At 54.4% G+C, this 16818-nt stretch overlaps 1 protein-coding gene across 1 annotated transcript; it reads left to right on the top strand.

Annotated features, from left to right (window-relative positions):
* Positions 1-1740: 1740 nt before the first annotated feature.
* TYRO3 (TYRO3 protein tyrosine kinase) lies at positions 1741-16591 on the top strand. The gene is made up of 17 exons (XM_007460150.1): positions 1741-1913; positions 2138-2238; positions 3014-3184; positions 4628-4714; positions 5491-5606; positions 8365-8542; positions 9249-9394; positions 9913-10057; positions 10452-10581; positions 10661-10761; positions 11473-11553; positions 11965-12057; positions 12483-12604; positions 13009-13118; positions 13305-13464; positions 13662-13798; positions 16201-16591. The coding sequence occupies exons 1-17, from the start codon at positions 1741-1743 to the stop codon at positions 16589-16591; spliced, it is 2442 nt and encodes an 813-aa protein (XP_007460212.1).
* The last annotated feature ends 227 nt before the right edge of the window (positions 16592-16818 follow it).

Below are 16818 nucleotides of genomic sequence, written 5' to 3'. Positions count from 1 at the left end.
GGTCTAACCGCTCTGCTGCTCCCCGAGCCCGCGGCCGCAGGTAGGGGCTGGTCCGAGGGGCGGCGGAAAGCGGGGGGCTGCGGAAGGGCGCGGTCGGGGTCGGAGCCCGGGGACGGCAGCCGAGCGAGCCCCGGGCCTGGGCGGGCCGGAGAATTGGGCGGGGGGCTCCAAGCTGGAAGGCCGAGGCTCGGGAGCGGGGAGGGGGCTCAGCGGTGCGTTCGCCGCGGGATCTCGGGTCGCGGCCCCCACCCCCCAACTTTCTCGCGTGCGGGCTCATCTGGCGGGGTTGTAAGGAAAGGAGCGGGGCTGCGGGCCGAGTGGTCAGCGGGGGGTGTTTGGGATTGGCGTTTCCCGCCTCGACGTTCCTAGCTGTTTGCTCTCCCCTCCCAGTCCTGGGGGCCACATCTACCCGCCCCACACAAACGAAGGTCCCACTCTGAAGCCACAGGGGCTGGGACTGAGCACCCATCGGCACCTCTACATCATGTAGGTACAGGGGCTTCGAGAGTGCCCAGTCACAGAAAACACCTGGGCGTACTCTAGTCGCGGTGCCTTCTCCGAGCTTCCTGAAACTGGGCGTGTTGGAGAGGATGGTCTGGGGCAGGGTTGCTGGCCTTTGCTCAGCCTTGTGTTCCCACATAGCCATGAGGCATTTGCCAATGGCAGGAGTGCTTCTTGCAGCACCAGGATCCCCAAGTTCACACTACACACCCCTGGGACTGCTGGGCATGTATGGGGTGTAAGGCTACCCCTCCTTGCACTGTGGCTGGTCCTGAGAGGGTGAAGGGAGTAGGAAGAGACACAGGGCAGAGCAGCAGCCACCCAAAAGAGTGACAAGTATTTACAAGCGGAAGGGTGTATGTATCTTAGGATCAGAGCGCTCAGGATTTGCCTTGCGTCACACAGCAAAGGGCAGGAAGAAGCAGAACTGGATTTCAGCTATGTTGATAGTTCACCTGCAGCTCTCTGAGGGTGTGTGTGTGTGTGTGTGTGTGTGTGTGTGTGTGTGTGTGTTCAGAGGGTAGTGCCCCTGTTGGTGTGAGAGTAGCTCAGGGGTTTCTGGCTCCCTGTTCAGGGCCCCTCCCCTCCCGTCTACCTCCTACCTTCCTAACGCCTGCCACTGCACCCATTCAGGTATTAATAGAGCGGCCGGCTGCCAGGAAGGCTGCCATGTGTTTTCTGACGTGGTTTTGCAGCCATATGTTCTCCACTTCAGGGGAGCACCCCCTCCTTCCCTTCCTCAGCCTCCTTACATTTGCTAGGGTAGGGTGCAGGGGGATGCCAGCAGCAGTGCAGGGCCTAGGCTGACACCTTGGGTGGAGAGCTGGCTGCCTGTTGCACTGACTGGGTGCAGCAGTGATTCCCAGGGCAGTACCTACCCCAGGTGTATGAAAGCACCCCACTGTTGCAGCCTGGCTTGCTTTCCTTTTGGTGGTTGGGCCTGACTTAACATTGCCCAGCAGGGAGGTACGGGGAAGAAGTCACTTCCTTACAGCTGGGAGGAACTTGGCAGTGGCAGAAATGGTGCCTGGAGAGCTTGTCATGCTCCTTCCTCCAGCCTGGGTCCAGGCTACCTTCCCTCCCACACTGTCCTGCCTCTGCTTCCTTGGCCATTGGCTGAGAATGAGCCCCCTGACACAGAACTTAGGTTTTGGAATAGGATGGGGGATATTTCTAGAGACAGGGTCCCTCTCAAGCAGAATGACACATTCTCCTTCCCACCTCTCAGGCCTGAAGCTCATGGGAGCCCCAGTGAAGCTGACAGTGTCTCAGGGGCAGCCGGTGAAGCTCAACTGCAGCGTGGAGGGGCTGGAGGAGCCTGAGATACAGTGGGTGAAGGACGGGGCTGTTGTCCAGAGCGTGGATCAGGTGTACATCCCAGTCAGTGAGCAGCACTGGATTGGCTTCCTCAGGTGCAGGACTGTGGGTGAAGGTGTGGGATGCCAGCCTGGGGACACGTTGTGCTCTTTCCATGGGATTTGGGAGCTGGTGGCAATGCTGATGCCCAGAGGTCTGTGGTTTTTTTATTCGGCAACCTGTGGAGACTTCCAGAAGCGGGGGCAGGCTGATCCCATTGAACCTGCCCAGCAGAGCTGCCCCCCTTGACCCTGGGAGACCTGGTGTCCTGTTTCCACAGCCTGAAGTCAGTGGAGCGCTCTGATGCGGGCCGGTACTGGTGCCAGGTGGAGGATGGGGGCGAAACCGAGACCTCCCAGCCAGTGTGGCTCACGGTAGAAGGTGAGGAGGCAGAGCCACGTGGGCGTGTTGGCCTGGAGCAGATGCTGTCTGCTAGTGACCACCCTATGCCCAAGAAATCTGAGTGGAAGCTGGGCTGCCCCACTGCCCTCTGGGAACTGATTGCGCCAGACTCCAGGCCTGGCGCAGCCATGGAAGACCATACCCACTGGAGTCTGGGTATTTGAGAGCCAAAGGGGCAACTAAGACCCATAATCTATGGGGTGCAGTCGAGTTTCAGTTGTCTGACAAACAAGCCTCAAGCACCCATCTGGGGCTGGACCCTGTTCTGCCAAGTGGCCAGGCCAGGAGGGGGAGGGATGGGGGAGGGGAGGAAGGATCCGCAGCTGCAGGAGCTCAAAGCTGTGCAACCCCGGAAAACAAAGTGACTAAGAAAGTAACAAAGGGCTCTGAACGGGATCTGGGGCCTGCCAGCAGAACTCTGCTAAAGCTCTCGCCCACTCCTCCTCCCTTACTGCCCCTCCCCCAGCTCCCCACCCTCTGCCTCTTCCCTTGCTTTGAGAAGGGCTGTTAGAGCAGGTCTGAAAAGGGAGAATCTGTCAGGCCCAAGGGTACAGCATAAAGGATATTCCTGAGGGGGCCAAAGAAGAGAAGTTTCCCCCCCTCAAGCTAGATGCCTGTTCTGCAGTTGACCCAATCATAAGGGCCTGTGGGACCTTCCGCATAGAGGGCTTCAGATGGTAGCAGACTTGTGGCTTGGGCAGTCAGAAGCTGAGAGGTGGCAAGGCTCACTCCCCACCCGCCTTTTTCCCCCTAGGTGTGCCATTTTTCACTGTGGAGCCAAAAGATCTGGCAGTGCCACCCAATGCCCCTTTCCAACTGTTTTGTGAGGCCGTGGGTCCCCCAGAACCTGTTACCATTGTCTGGTGGAGAGGAGGCACAAAGGTTGGGGGACCTGCTCCCTCTCCTTCCGTTTTAAATGTAACAGGTGAGCAGCCTCAGGAGGGGCTTTGAGCAGGGGTGGTGAGGTTGGCAGAGTTCGAATCTGCTTAAATCACCGAGCCCGCGGTCGTGAGTGTCCGGAGTGCCTGGGTACGTGAGCTGCACCCACCATTACTAAGCTCATTAGTCAGGTGTGCTAGGCTGGCCGGGTGGGCTGATTAGTGGTGATCCTTTTGCGTGTGCCTAAGGAGATGCTGGAGCCTCTTTCCTTCGTTCACAGCAGTCTAGGCCATGCACAGCTGGCCCTGGAAGATGAATGTGTGGGACCATGGGCACCTATCCCTCCTACCCCTCCCAAGGGAAGAATCCAGGAACCAGCCCATGCAGAGCTAAGAGGAGTGTCTGGCAGACTTGCCTAGAAGTAAAGAGTCTCAGGCTGCAGAGTGGGGAATGGCAGGGGGAAGGAAAAGGGGGAGGGGGAAGCCAGCACAAAGATACAGGGGCCTCCTCTTCTAATGGCCTTTTCCAGAAATCTCCAAACCTTTCCCAAACAACTGTATCTGTCCACACCTCCACACAGTTAGACCAGAGGCAGCCACGCCTGCCCACCCACCTGGACCCCAGGATCCTCAGGCACATACCTTACACACTTGTGAGACTTGCTAACCTGTGAAACAAAGTTAATGTTTCTGGTCAAGGCTTGAACTGGCCGAAAAAGATGGGAGTCTGAGCTTAGTCTCATGTACTGTAAGGTGGGAGGGACGGACTCTGATCTGCCAAGTCCCTTAGGAATACTCATCTTCAAAGGAGGTGGACTGCAGGATCTGATCCTGTTCAGGAGGCGCTGGGTTGGAGCAGATGAGAAGGGAGGTTGGATTCAGTTCTCTCCAGATGTGCGTGGTTGGGACCGTCAGGCAGCCAGCTTGAGAATGAGCACTCACTGAACTCCCACTCCACACAGCACACTGTGCTAGGCACCACGGGAGATCAAGGGAGTACAAAGGAAATAGAAGCCATCGGTCCAGCCCCCCAGGAATTAGTATAACTGGGGAGACAAGACACATGCATAAGGAGCAGAGAACTATTGAAAGGCAGCGACTCTGCAAATAGAACAATGATATGGCACAGAGCAAATAGAGAAGGGCCCTGGAATGTGCAATAAAGGAGTGACCAGAAAAGGGAGGTAGCTTTGTACTGTCTGCGGGAGATGGGATTGTGGTGGGAGGGGCAGTATAACATTTCTCAAGTGCTGTACTGTGTGCCGTGCACTTTACATATGTTGCATCAGTTGGTTCTCACAATTCTCCCATTTGGGAGATGAGAAACCAGAGCCCCAGCCCTGGGATTTATATCCAGGCCCACACTGTGGAACCTTTCCTTTGGCTGGATATTGTAGGATATTCAGACCCAGAGCCTGACTATCCCCAATCCCAGACTGAGTGGGACTTGATGCTGGGGGGCGGTGCTGACTGAGGTTTTCTGGCCCCAGGGGTGACCCAGAGCACTGTGTTCTCCTGTGAAGCTCACAACGTAAAAGGCCTGGCCTCTTCTCGCCCAGCCACTGTTCGTCTTCAAGGTAGGAGGACCCTGGGAGGTGAGGGGTGGTAAGGCAGGGGCGTTCTCAACAGGCTGTGGGTGAAGTTAGAATTGTTTGCTGTTCCAGCTTGCCTGGGTCCTGCTGGGATCTGAGGGTTGAGGGGTTAATTGGCATGGCTCCATTCCTAGTGGGAGCACCTGAGACCCTGCCATGGCTGAGATGAGAATAGAAACCTGACGTCACAGTAGATTTCCCATCACGAAGCAGAGTCCTTGGGAGGGAAGGAGGGAGGGAGCCAGCAGGAGATGGTCAAGGCTCAGGCCCAATCTTGCTTCTGCCAGCCCCTGTTGAGGGAATGGGGGTGGGGATAACAGCCTAGCAGGATGATAGAGGAGACCCAAAGGGCTGCTGTGCACAGCGGGCAGGGTGGAAAGGGGAAGAGAGCCAGTGTGTGCAGGAATGGGCTGTGGCCGCAGGGTCAGCTGCCTCTCACTGGTATCTCCCAAGGCCGAGGTGCCATGCTCCCCCGCCGCGCCACCGCCAGACACACATTATCTTACCCTATTTCTTGGTCAGACAGGGCCCCCGATTCAGGGAGCAGTAACCTCTCTCCACAGCCTAGGCACTCTCGGGTATGAGCAGCTGTTCGCTGCCAGTTGCTTGACTTGTGTATTACTGTGGTCCTGGGAGTGCTGAGTAGCCATCTTAAGTTTTTTTTGGGTGGAACCCTAGGGAGGAACTCAAGGCTCGACTCCCATGCTTTCTCCCTCTTTTTCTATCCTCCCTGGGCACTGACTCTAAGTCCCCATCCACAGCACTGCCTGGAGCCCCCTTCAACATCACAGTGACGAAACTCTCCAGCAGCAATGCTAGTGTGGCCTGGACGCCAGGTGCCGACGGCCAAGCCCTGCTCCAATCCTGTACGGTCCAGGTAGGCTGAGAGGGCGGACAGGCTCTCCTGGCTGTGCTCCTTCTGGCTGCCTCGGTGGCACTTTGTTGACAGTGGTATCACGTTTACCTACTCTTGCCCATGGGGCTTGGTCTCCAGCTCTATTCAGGTGACATTCCCTTACCAGGAACAGCCCTGGCCACTGCCCCTTATCATAGGGTGCTCTAGCAATCAAGTGACGGCAGATCGGCTCAACCTGTGCATTCTTCAGGCTGGAAAACAGATGACTAGAGCAGATTGGGGATACCTAGAAGAGTTTTTCTTATGTGGGTGAAAACCCAAACCTTTGACTTATCTGATACCTGCATTCTTGTGCCCCAACCTCTGACCCATGCCAAAGAGAACAGGGGGACCAGAAGAGCTCCTAGGCCCCAGACAGTGGGAAAGCTGGGTAAGATGATACTAAAAATGAGGCAATTCAGGCTTGTTCATTTTTGTCTGTTCACTCAAAAGGTATTTAATGAGCACCTTTGACATGGTTCTAGGCAGTTCTCTTGGGCAACAAAGGCCCCTGCTCTCGGCTCCACCCTTTAGAGGACCCCACTCTGGCCCTCCTTTGGTTGCACCCCTTGTCCCTGGGCAGGGAATCCATAGGGCCAGGGGAACATGCCCATCCAGCTCACCAGGACACACCCCTCTCCTCTTAATCTGAGTCTGCTTCTGGGGCCTATATGGGCCTCTCCCTGGTCCATCCTCCCAAGGATGGATCATGCTAAGGTATGTGCACCTCTAAGCTCAAAGGGCAGCCATTTGAGGGGGAGTGGGTATTCAGGCAGCACTGTCCACAGCCATGCATGTGATGTCCCTCATGTTGCAGACCTTTGGCTGGAGGCTGGCTCTTCTTGTGCCACCACATTCTGGCTTGGGACTCCAAGGATTTGGAGAATTATAAATGCAAACCCGATCTTCCAGGTTGTTTTGTAGCTTTGTTTGTCAATACATTAAGATAGAAAATATTTTACTTAATAGTCTGTTCGCTGATTTTTAACGTTTAAATATTTAGTCATATGGTACACTGGATCTCCATTTGTACTCTTGCCCTGGGTCCCCAAAATGTAAGGAGCAGGCCTGGTTCATGGTGCCCATAGGCTCCCAGTTACTTTGCTCTGAGAGTTTGCATTGGCATGTAAGCAGTTACAAAGAGTGGTATCCACTCTAACATAATTATGCATCAAACAGAAAGGGGCATGGATTTTCTCGAGTATTTGAGAAAGGCTTTCACAGAGAGAGTGGTATTTGCATTGAATCTTAAAGGATGAGTTGGACTTTGCTAGGAAGGTTATTCTCAGCAAAGGGAACAGCGTTTGCAAAGACATGGAGGCGTGGAACCTGGTGTGGTGGCCGGGTGGGAAGGGGTGGGTTGCAAGTGTCTGCTGATCGACTTTTTAAATTTAAGTATAGTTGATTTACAATGTTGTGTTAATTTCTGCTGTATAGCAAAGTGACTCAGTTATATATATTTTTTCATATTCTTTTCCATTATGATTTATCACAGGATGCTGAATATAGTTCTCTGTGCTATACAGTAGGATTTTGTTGTTTATCCATCCTATATAATACAAGTTTGCATCTGCTAATCCCAAACTCTCAATCCTTCCCTCCTCCTCCGCCCTCCCCCTTGGCAACCACAAGTCTGTTCTCTGTCTGTGAATCTGTTTCTGTTTCATAGGTATGTTCATTTGTGTCATATTTTTGATTCCACATATAAATGATATCATATGGTATTTGTCTTTCTCTTCCTGACTTACTTCGTTTAGTATGATAATCTCTAGGTCCATCCATGTTGCTGCAAACGGCATTATCTCATTCTTTTTTATTGCTGAGTAATACTCCATTGTGTATATATGTACCACATCTTTTTTATCCATTCATCTGTCAGTGGACATTTAGGTTGTTTCCAAGTCTTGGCTATTCTGCTGATAGACTTGAAGAGGCATTAACTCAAGTCCCCCAACCATCCCCCTACCTGTCCCATCTTCCATCTCATCTCACATGCTTAAGAAATCTCCCTGCCTTACATCATTAATTTCCTTTATTTTTTAAAAAAATTATTTATTTATTTTTGGCTGCATTGGGTCTTCGTTGCTGTGCGGGGGTTTTCTCTAGTAGTGGCGAGCAGGGGCTACTCTTTGTTGTGGTGCGTGGGCTTCTCATTGCGGTGGCTTGTCTTGTTGCGGAGCACGGGCTCTAGGTGTGTGGGCTTCAGTAGTTGTGGCACGCGGGCTCAGTAGTGTGGCACGTGGGCCCTAGAGCACAGGCTCAGTAGTTGTGGCTCATGGGCTTAGCTGCTTTGTGGTGTGTGGGATCTTCCCGGAGCAGGGCTTGAACCCATGTCCCCTGCATTGGCAGGCGGATTCTTAACCACTGTGCCACCAGGGAAGCCCTAATTTTCTTTTTTTTTAAATAAATTTTATTTATTTATTTTTGGCTGCATTGGGTCTTCGTTGCTGCACGTGGGCTTTCTCCAGTTGTGGTGAGCGGGGGCTACTGTTCGTTGCGGTACGCAGGCTTCTTATTGTGGTGGCTTCTCCTGTTGTGGAGCATGGACTCTAGGGCGTGTGGGCTCAGTAGTTGTGGCACGTGGGCTCAGTAGTTGTGGCTCACGGGCTTAGTTGCTCTGCGGCATGTGAGATCTTCCGGGACCAGGGATTGAACCCACGTCCCCTGCATTGGCAGGCAGATTCTTAACCACTGTGCCACCAGAGAAGTCCCACGTAATTAATTTTCTGTTTTTCTGTAGGTGACTCAGGCCCCAGGAGGCTGGGAGGTCCTGGCTGTTGTGGTCCCTGTGCCACCTTTTACCTGCCTGCTCCGGGACCTGGCACCTGCCACCAACTATAGCCTCAGGGTTCGCTGTGCCAATGCCTTGGGGGCTTCTCCATACGCTGACTGGGTGCCCTTTCGGACAAAGGGTCTAGGTAAGGGACTTACAGAGCAGAGTACCTGGGCATGGATGAATGGGGCCGGGGGCTGGGGTAGTAGGGGTAGTGTTGGCTCCAGTTCTGAATGGCGTTGATTGAGAGAGGGCTACCTGAGAGGGAGGATCATGCATCAGTCAGCAAACACTTTACTGAGGGCCTGTTGCTACCTGGAGATAAGTCCAGTCCCCCTCCCATTCAGCTCTAGTTCTAGTGGGTGGGGCAGACAAGCAAAGTGGGAAAGATCAGGTAATATGGTGGTGAAGAGTGCCCCAGGGTGCTCCAGGAATACCCCCATACAGAGATCTGAGGTCTGAATGATAAGGAAAGAGCCATATTTGGGGGAAATCACTGCAGGAAGAGGGCACAAAGTACAATGACCCTATGGCACAAACTTGCTTGGAGTTCCTAGCAATTGCAAGGAGGCTGGCAGGGTTGTGAGAGGAGAGTGAAGGATGTTGCTGAGGCCGTAACCAAGGTGATGCAGAGCAATACCCTGCCTAACTGGGATGGTACGGGTCCTGCCATTACCCACCCATACTCCCCAGGATGATGGGTGAGAGCAGTCAGACCTGGGAAGCAGACTCTTCCCCCACGTGTCGTTCTCTGAGCTATTTGGTTCTTTGGAGCTGGTTCCAAAGACCTGCAAGGGATAGTGGTGGTGGGTAGGGCAGGGCTCTTAGCAACCTTCTTTTTTTGGGAACAGCCCCAGCCACTGCTCCCCAGAACCTCCATGCCATCCACACAGACTCAGGCCTCATTCTGGAGTGGGAAGAAGTGATCCCTGAAGGTCCTTTAGAAGGCCCTCTGGGACCCTATAAACTGTCCTGGGTTCAAGACAACGGAACCCAGGTAAGGAAAGCTTCTGCTTACTACTAGAGTCGGCCCTCAGGGCTCTGAGGCCTTCTGAGCTTCAGTGAGCTTGGTGAGCCTGGGGACCTTGATGGGCCTGTTACCATCCCAGGGAGTCTACCCCTCCCGCCCTCCCCTGCAGGCTGCACTCTTCATTGGATTATGTCTCCTGTTAAGATTGCCTCCCGTGTCCACTTTGAAAGGAAAGCAGGAAGCACATTCCTGCACAAACTGGGGGAGGACACAGATAAAGCCTTCTTATCCTCCCCCACCCCCCAGTTCCTGCCCATCCCCCACGTCTGCATTCTCGGACTGAGCCTTGTTTGTGTTCAGGAGAGGCCTCTGCAGCCTGCTGCAGGAATGTGATGACTCCCAGCAGGTTGTGTTCCTGCAGCCCCTGAACCCACAGTGTCCCTAACCTCCCACGTTCCTAGCGAGACCTTTTTCTGACTTCAGGCCCCAGCTGGGAGGCCTTTTACTCAGGCTCAGTGTGCGATGGGGGTTTTTCCTGGCTGCAGGGTGAGCTGACAGTGGAGGGGACCAGGGCCAACCTGACGGGCTGGGATCCCCAGAAGGACCTGATTGTGCGTGTGTGTGTCTCCAGTGCAGTTGGCTGTGGGCCCTGGAGTCAGCCACTGGTGGTCTCTTCTCATGACCATCCAGGTAAGACCTGCGAGACCTGTAAGGGGAAGGGGGCAGGGGATGGAGGCTTTCAAGGGCAACTTACACTGATGGGAGGAGGCTGGCAGTGCCTCCGCTCTTAATAGGCCCAAAGACTCAGAGTCAAGCACTTGAGGCCAGGGTTGTATCTCATTCTCCTCCCCCTGCCCTACAGCTAGCGTAGAAATCCCTGGTCGTGCTGTAGGTCCCAACAGTCAGGGCCTGTCACTGACAGAGTAGGAACTTTTGGCTCTTCCTTTGGAGCCTCTTTCCACTCTGGACCCTTACTGAGTGAGAGGAGCCTCTTGACCAGGCCAGATGGCCATCACTGGAAAATTCTAAAGGGCCTCCTTGGAGTCAGGCTAGCTCGTGCTGCTTCCTGCCCTGTCTCCCACAGGCCGGCAGGGTGCTCCCCATAGCCGCACATCCTGGGTGCCTGTGGTCCTGGGTGTGCTGACAGCCCTGGTGACGGCTGCTGCCCTGGCCCTCATCCTGCTTCGAAAGAGACGGAAGGAGACACGGTTTGGGTAAGGGGGCGCACAGAGGGAGAGGCAGGTGGTAACTGAAGACCTTGGAGCTGACTCCAAGTCCTGGGTTTCCCTTTAGGCAAGGCTTTGACAGTGTCATGGCCCGGGGGGAGCCAGCAATTCATTTCCGGGCAGCACGATCCTTCAATCGGGAAAGGCCCGAGCGCATCGAGGCCACACGTGAGTGAGTGGTGGGGAGCCATAGGAGGAAAAAATGGGTTATCTTGGACCCCTATCTGCATTCCTCTTATTAATTTGACCAATAGGTCTGAACCTTGATGAGTCCTAAGCACACCGTGGAAAAGACACAGATCTATCCTCATGGAAATCGCTGGCCCAGCTGTGGGAGAGCTCACCTAAGCTCATCTCTGCTTTGAGGGTGGAGTCTGGGGTGCAGGAGGCAGGCTGGGTTTTGGATCTGGAACCAGAGAGGTCCCTCCCCTTTCTCACCACCCGCCTCCCCACAGTGGACAGCTTGGGCATCAGTGATGAGCTGAAGGACAAACTGGAGGATGTACTCATCCCAGAGCAGCAGTTCACCCTGGGCCGGATGTTGGGCAAAGGTGTGTGAGGCTGTGCAGGGATTGGCATGAGTTGCCATGTCCCGGTGTATTTGGTTGCTCCCGTCACTCTGAGGTCAGCTCCTATGAACAGCATATGCTTGTAGACTCCTGGATTTGGGATGTTTGGGGGAATGGAGGCTGTGGACGAGAAGGGTTGAGGTGTCATCACACCCAGCCCAGCATACTTTGCTTTGCTATGAACGAGGGAGCCTCTTTCAGTGGCCCCAGAGTCTAATGATTTTGTGTCCCTATGAGGGGTCCCCTGGGAGGGCTCTGGGTTGGGGACAGGAGGCCAACGGGACTTACCATCATTTGGATCGGTTCCTAGGAGAGTTTGGTTCAGTGAGGGAGGCCCAGTTGAAGCAGGAGGATGGCTCCTTTGTGAAAGTGGCTGTAAAGATGCTGAAAGGTGAGTGGAGAATAGTACTAGAGTAGAGTGAGGGCGTCACTTGGGAGGGTGAAAGGGGTGGCCGATCCTGAAGCAGGCTCTGCTAGGCCCCTAGACTTTGCAAGACGAGTTAGCACTAAGTGGGATGCTGTCTGTACCATGTCAACAATTCACAGGCATAAACCCACACTCATTGATGCCCCAGCCTTTGTCCCCTGCTGTCAGCAGTGACTGTCCTGTGGTTTCACTCGGGGTGATTAAAGCTGTGGTTGGTTGAGCCGTTTGACTCTCCAAACCGAAGGGAAGGTGTGAGCGAGTGGAGAAATTGTTGGATAGCACCAGCCCGTGGGAGTTTCTCCTGTTCATGGCCGGACTGTTTCCTGGGCCCACTGGGGGCACATTTTCCTCACTCCCTCCCTCCTTTCCTCCCAGCTGACATAATTGCCTCGAGCGACATTGAAGAGTTCCTCAGGGAAGCGGCTTGCATGAAGGAGTTTGACCACCCACACGTGGCCAAGCTTGTTGGTGAGCCCCTTCTTGGGGGAGGTAAATGTAAAATAGGGCTAAAACTACGCTCCCCCAAGGTGCGAGGGCAGTCTGGAAGAGAAGTTCGGACTTCGCCTGGTGAGTAAGCAGACACCAAAAGAGCAAGGAGCAGCCTGGCTGAAATCTGATCAGGCTCTAGGTAAGGAGTTCAGTTTGCAGACCCTGTTCTGTGAAGGCTGCTCATATAAACAGAGGAGGAGGAAGAGGGGACAGAGAAGATGCTCCAGAGACTGGGGGGGCAGCCAGGGTCCCTCCTGGGTAGTCACCAGGCCAGTGTGGAACTTAATGAGGAAAGAGGTAGCAGAACCAGGGCTAGAGGTAGAACCCAGCAGGTGGGGTCTCATACAGATGCCTGAACTGTCCCTTGACCTTTATGTGCCCCACTGACTCTCCCTTGTCCTCAGGGGTGAGCCTCCGGAGCAGGGCCAAAGGCCGTCTCCCCACCCCCATGGTCATCCTGCCTTTCATGAAGCACGGGGACCTGCACGCCTTCCTGCTCGCCTCCCGGATTGGGGAGAACCCCTTTGTGAGTGCCTGGGGTGGGAGCAGCCAGGAGCTGGAAAGGGACAAAGACCCTGGGAGAGAGGTTGGCTTGGTGGATAGGGCCAATTGAGCTGGTTGGGAGAAGGTGGGCTCCAAGTTTGACTTTTTTTGCTAACAGGCTTCCTTCTCCTTCACAAATCCCTGCTGGGAATTTAGGCTGGGCAAGGCCCCTTCCTGAGAGAGGAGTCCCGTGGAGCCCCAGATTGGGGGAGTCTTGACTTTTGGGTGCTCTCCCTCAGATTTGCCAAGGCTTCCTTGCACTGGGAAGCCCCTTCATCCCCTTCCTTTCAGTGATTCTGAGGACAGTCTTTAGGCTTTCTGGCCAGGGAATCCCATTCATCCTGCCCTGGCTGGGTCTAGCCTGAGCTCGCCCTGTCTGCCCACCAGAACCTGCCCCTGCAGACCCTGGTTCGGTTCATGGTGGACATTGCCTGTGGCATGGAGTACCTGAGCTCCCGGAACTTTATCCACCGAGACCTGGCTGCTCGGAACTGCATGTATGTGAATTCTGGAGGGCTCGGGGTTGGGAGGCAGGAAGCAGTGCCAGGAAGAGCTAGCTAATGGTCAGCTCCCACCTGGGACAGTATCTGCTATGTGAGGGGACGGCTTGAGAACAAAGATGCTCTGGATTTAGGCTGTCAGCCTGGCAGAAGGCTGACCCCATCCTCCGACACTCCTCACAGGCTGGCAGAAGACATGACGGTGTGCGTGGCCGACTTTGGACTCTCCCGGAAGATCTATAGTGGGGACTACTATCGTCAGGGCTGTGCCTCCAAACTGCCCGTCAAGTGGCTGGCCCTGGAGAGCCTGGCTGACAACTTGTATACTGTGCACAGTGACGTGGTGAGCAGGGCGGCACAGTGAGACTTGACGGTAACACAGTAGTGCGGACTAGTGCGTGGGTGGACCTTTAGCACTGCTCTCTGGGCTTTGGCTGCCCTGTTATGAGGCCCTGGAGCCCCAAGATATGCTTGCCTCGGGACTCTGCCTGGCTCAGGAAGCCTAGTGACATCTCCCCTCCAACCTCGATTCTGTCCCAGTGGGCCTTCGGGGTGACCATGTGGGAGATCATGACTCGTGGGCAGACGCCGTATGCTGGCATTGAGAATGCTGAGATTTACAACTACCTCATCGGCGGGAACCGCCTGAAACAGCCTCCGGAGTGTATGGAAGACGTGTGAGTGCCCCAGGAAGGGGATTCTGGGAGGAAACAGGTATTTGGGGTTTCAGCTCATGGCCGCCGCAACAGCTGCTGGCCCATTGGGAGCTCCGATCCGCAACTAAACTTCAATTTTTTTTCTTTTTTTTTGTGGAAATGTCCTTGTCATTAGAGGCAAGTCTGACCTCTACCCCAAACTCCCTCTTCATCTACTGCTCCTGTTTTCTTTGTCTCCCCCTTTACCATCCCATGTTTCTTGCTCCAGCCTTTTCCTATCACTCTGTTTTCTCCAGTTTCCAGGGAGAACCAGGAATCCCACCTAAAGGCAGAAGGTGCAGGGTTGAGCAACAGTGCAGGTTTCCCTGTCACCTGTTCCCCACCCCGACTCCTTCCCTAAGGCTGAGGTCTCCCTCCCCCTCAGGGCGTGCTGCACAGGGGCGGGGGGGGGCGGGGGGGGGAACTGCTGCTCCATCACATTCCTTGCTTGACAGGGAGGGGGCGCTGGGGGCGGGAGGTTGGGTTCCTTTCTTGTCTTGGCCTCCTCTCTGAGGGAGTGGAGAGACCTAAGATAACAAACTGAGATCCTGGAAGAAGGGTACTGCCTCCTCTCCTTTCTGGAAGCCCGGAGCCCTTGGGAGTGGGGCAGGGTGGTGATACACTCACTGCATGGGGGAGAGTCATGAGCCCCTTGTGACTAGAAGACAGTATCACTAACATTAGCTGGGTTCTTTACAGGCATTCTTTCAGGTAATCCTCCCCTAACCCTATGAGGAAAAAGCTATTATTATTCCCATTTTGTAGATGAGGAACTAGGATTAAAGAGGTTAAGTAACATGACCCAGGTCACACAGCAATTAAGTGAATGAGTTGGGACTTGAATCTAGATCTGTGTGATTTTAGAATGTGCCTATTAACCATGAACCCAACTATGATTTGTCTGTTCTAGTATTATTCTACCACCCCATGCAAGCCAGAGTTTCCCTGGGCCTCCAGAGGACCTTTTCACTAGTACAAGTCCTAGTGAGGGAAGGAGTCCACAAACCTATTTCCTGCTCTGGGGTTGGACCTCCAGAGGTCCAAGAATGGAGACAGGCAGAGGAAGGCTCAGCCTGAATGGTAGGGTCCTCTTTCTCTAGGGCAGTGGGTTTGAAGTGCCTTGAGGTTGGACTGTGGGAGAGAGGGCAATTTGAGTGCATGAACCAGGCCCTACGTCTCAGCAGAGCTCGGGCATGTCAGGGGCAGAAAGGTCAGGTCTCCCGGTGGCTGTAGCCTGCCTGGGCCTCTGGAGCCACAGAGGTTCTGCTGGGCAATGGGGACCAGGCCCTGGCTTAGTGTCATCTGGGGCTGGAGTTAGTGTTGTCAGTAGAGGGTGGGCAGGCGCTGGCCTCCCACCAGGCAGCCTGGTGGACAGGCGCCAGTTGGCTCCTGGCATGGCCTTGACAGTGTATTCCAGCCTGGCCACATACCCATGGCCTGGACCATTCCCACGACCTATTCAGTGTCTGGCATGATTCCCCCCATCGTTGGAGGCCCCTGTTAGGAGGGCTGGAGTCGGAGGAGTGTTTGGGGCTTTTATCGTGGGCACAGGCAAGAAAGTCAGGCATTTGCTATGACTAGATCTGGTCTCAACCCTTTCCTGTTATTTATTTACTTATTTTTTCTCAGCATGAGGCATTCCCTGGGAACAGGGATAAGACCTCAGGGAATCTGCAAAGCTCCTGAAATTGTACGTAAAAAGTGTCCCTGCCAGGGGAAAAGGGCTGGAAGCTTTTATCAGATTCTCGAAGGTGAGAATCCTCATGAACAATGAGGATTTAAGACCCCCTGAACAGGTGAGGATTTAGGACAAAGGGTGGATTCCCGAATCACCCCCATAAAATAACCCTGACTCCAGCCTCTGTTCCACAAGACAAAAACAATCCTACTACCCCTTCCCAAAATAACGTAAGAGGGACTCTGGACCCAGCCCACCTAGCTTCATCACTTTCTACCTGTGTGACCTTAGTCAAGGTTCTTAACCTCTCTGTGCCTCAGTTTGAACGTTGGTAAAATAGGGATCACTTATTTCACAGTATTGAGAGAATTAATAATAAATGTAAAATGCTTAGAAGAGTGCCAGATACATTAGCGTGTTCAGTTACATTTTCTTTTCTTTTTCTTTCTTTTTTAATTTTTTTTTTTTTATTTTTGGCTGCGCTGCTCGGATTGTGGGATCTCAATTCCCTGACCAGGGGTTGAACTGGGGCCACAGCAGTGAAAGCCCAGAATCTTAACCACTAGGCCACCAGAGAACTCCCTCAATCACATTTTTCTAAATCCTGGTTTCCTATGATTAAAGGGCCTCTGCTTTTGAGAGAAGGACCCTCCTTCCCCTTTCTCTGGCTCCTCACTACGTCCCCTCACCCTTCTCTCTGCCGCAGGTATGAGCTCATGTACCAGTGCTGGAGCGCCGACCCCAAGCAGCGCCCGAGCTTCACATGTCTGCGAATGGAGCTGGAGAATGTCCTGGGCCGCCTGTCTGTGCTATCCGCCAGCCAGGACCCCTTGTATATCAACCTTGAGGGAGCCCAGGAGTCTGCCGAGGGAGGCAACCTGGAGCTGCCTGGTGGGGACCCGGCCAGCAGCGGGGCTGGGGATGGCAGTGGCCTGGGGGCTGTGGGGGGCACCCCCAGTGACTGTCGGTACATCCTCAGCCCCGGGGGGCTGGCTGAGCGGCCTGGGCAGGAGGAGCAGCAGCCAGACAGCCCCGTCAATGAGTCCCAGAGGCTGCTGCTTCTGCAGCAAGGGCTACTACCCCACAGTAGCTGTTAGCCCACAGGCAGAGGGCATCTGGGGCCATGCGGCTGGCTCTGCTGGCCACTGTACTGGCTGACTAAGCCCTGTCTGACCCCAGCCCAGGCAGCAAGGTGTGGAGGCTCCTGTGGTAGTCCTCCCAAGCTGTGCTGGAAGGCTGGACTGACCAAATCACCCAATCCCAGTTCTTCCTGCAACCACTCTGTGGCCAGCCTGGCATCAGTTCAGGCCTTGGCTGGGTGGAG

The sequence above is a fragment of the Lipotes vexillifer genome, unplaced genomic scaffold (assembly GCF_000442215.2).
Source record: "Lipotes vexillifer unplaced genomic scaffold, Lipotes_vexillifer_v1.1 scaffold408, whole genome shotgun sequence".
In the NCBI taxonomy this organism is placed as follows: Eukaryota; Metazoa; Chordata; class Mammalia; order Artiodactyla; family Lipotidae; genus Lipotes; species Lipotes vexillifer.
The sequence above is the reverse complement of the archived record's forward strand: the minus strand, read 5'-3'. Positions and strand labels throughout refer to the sequence as shown.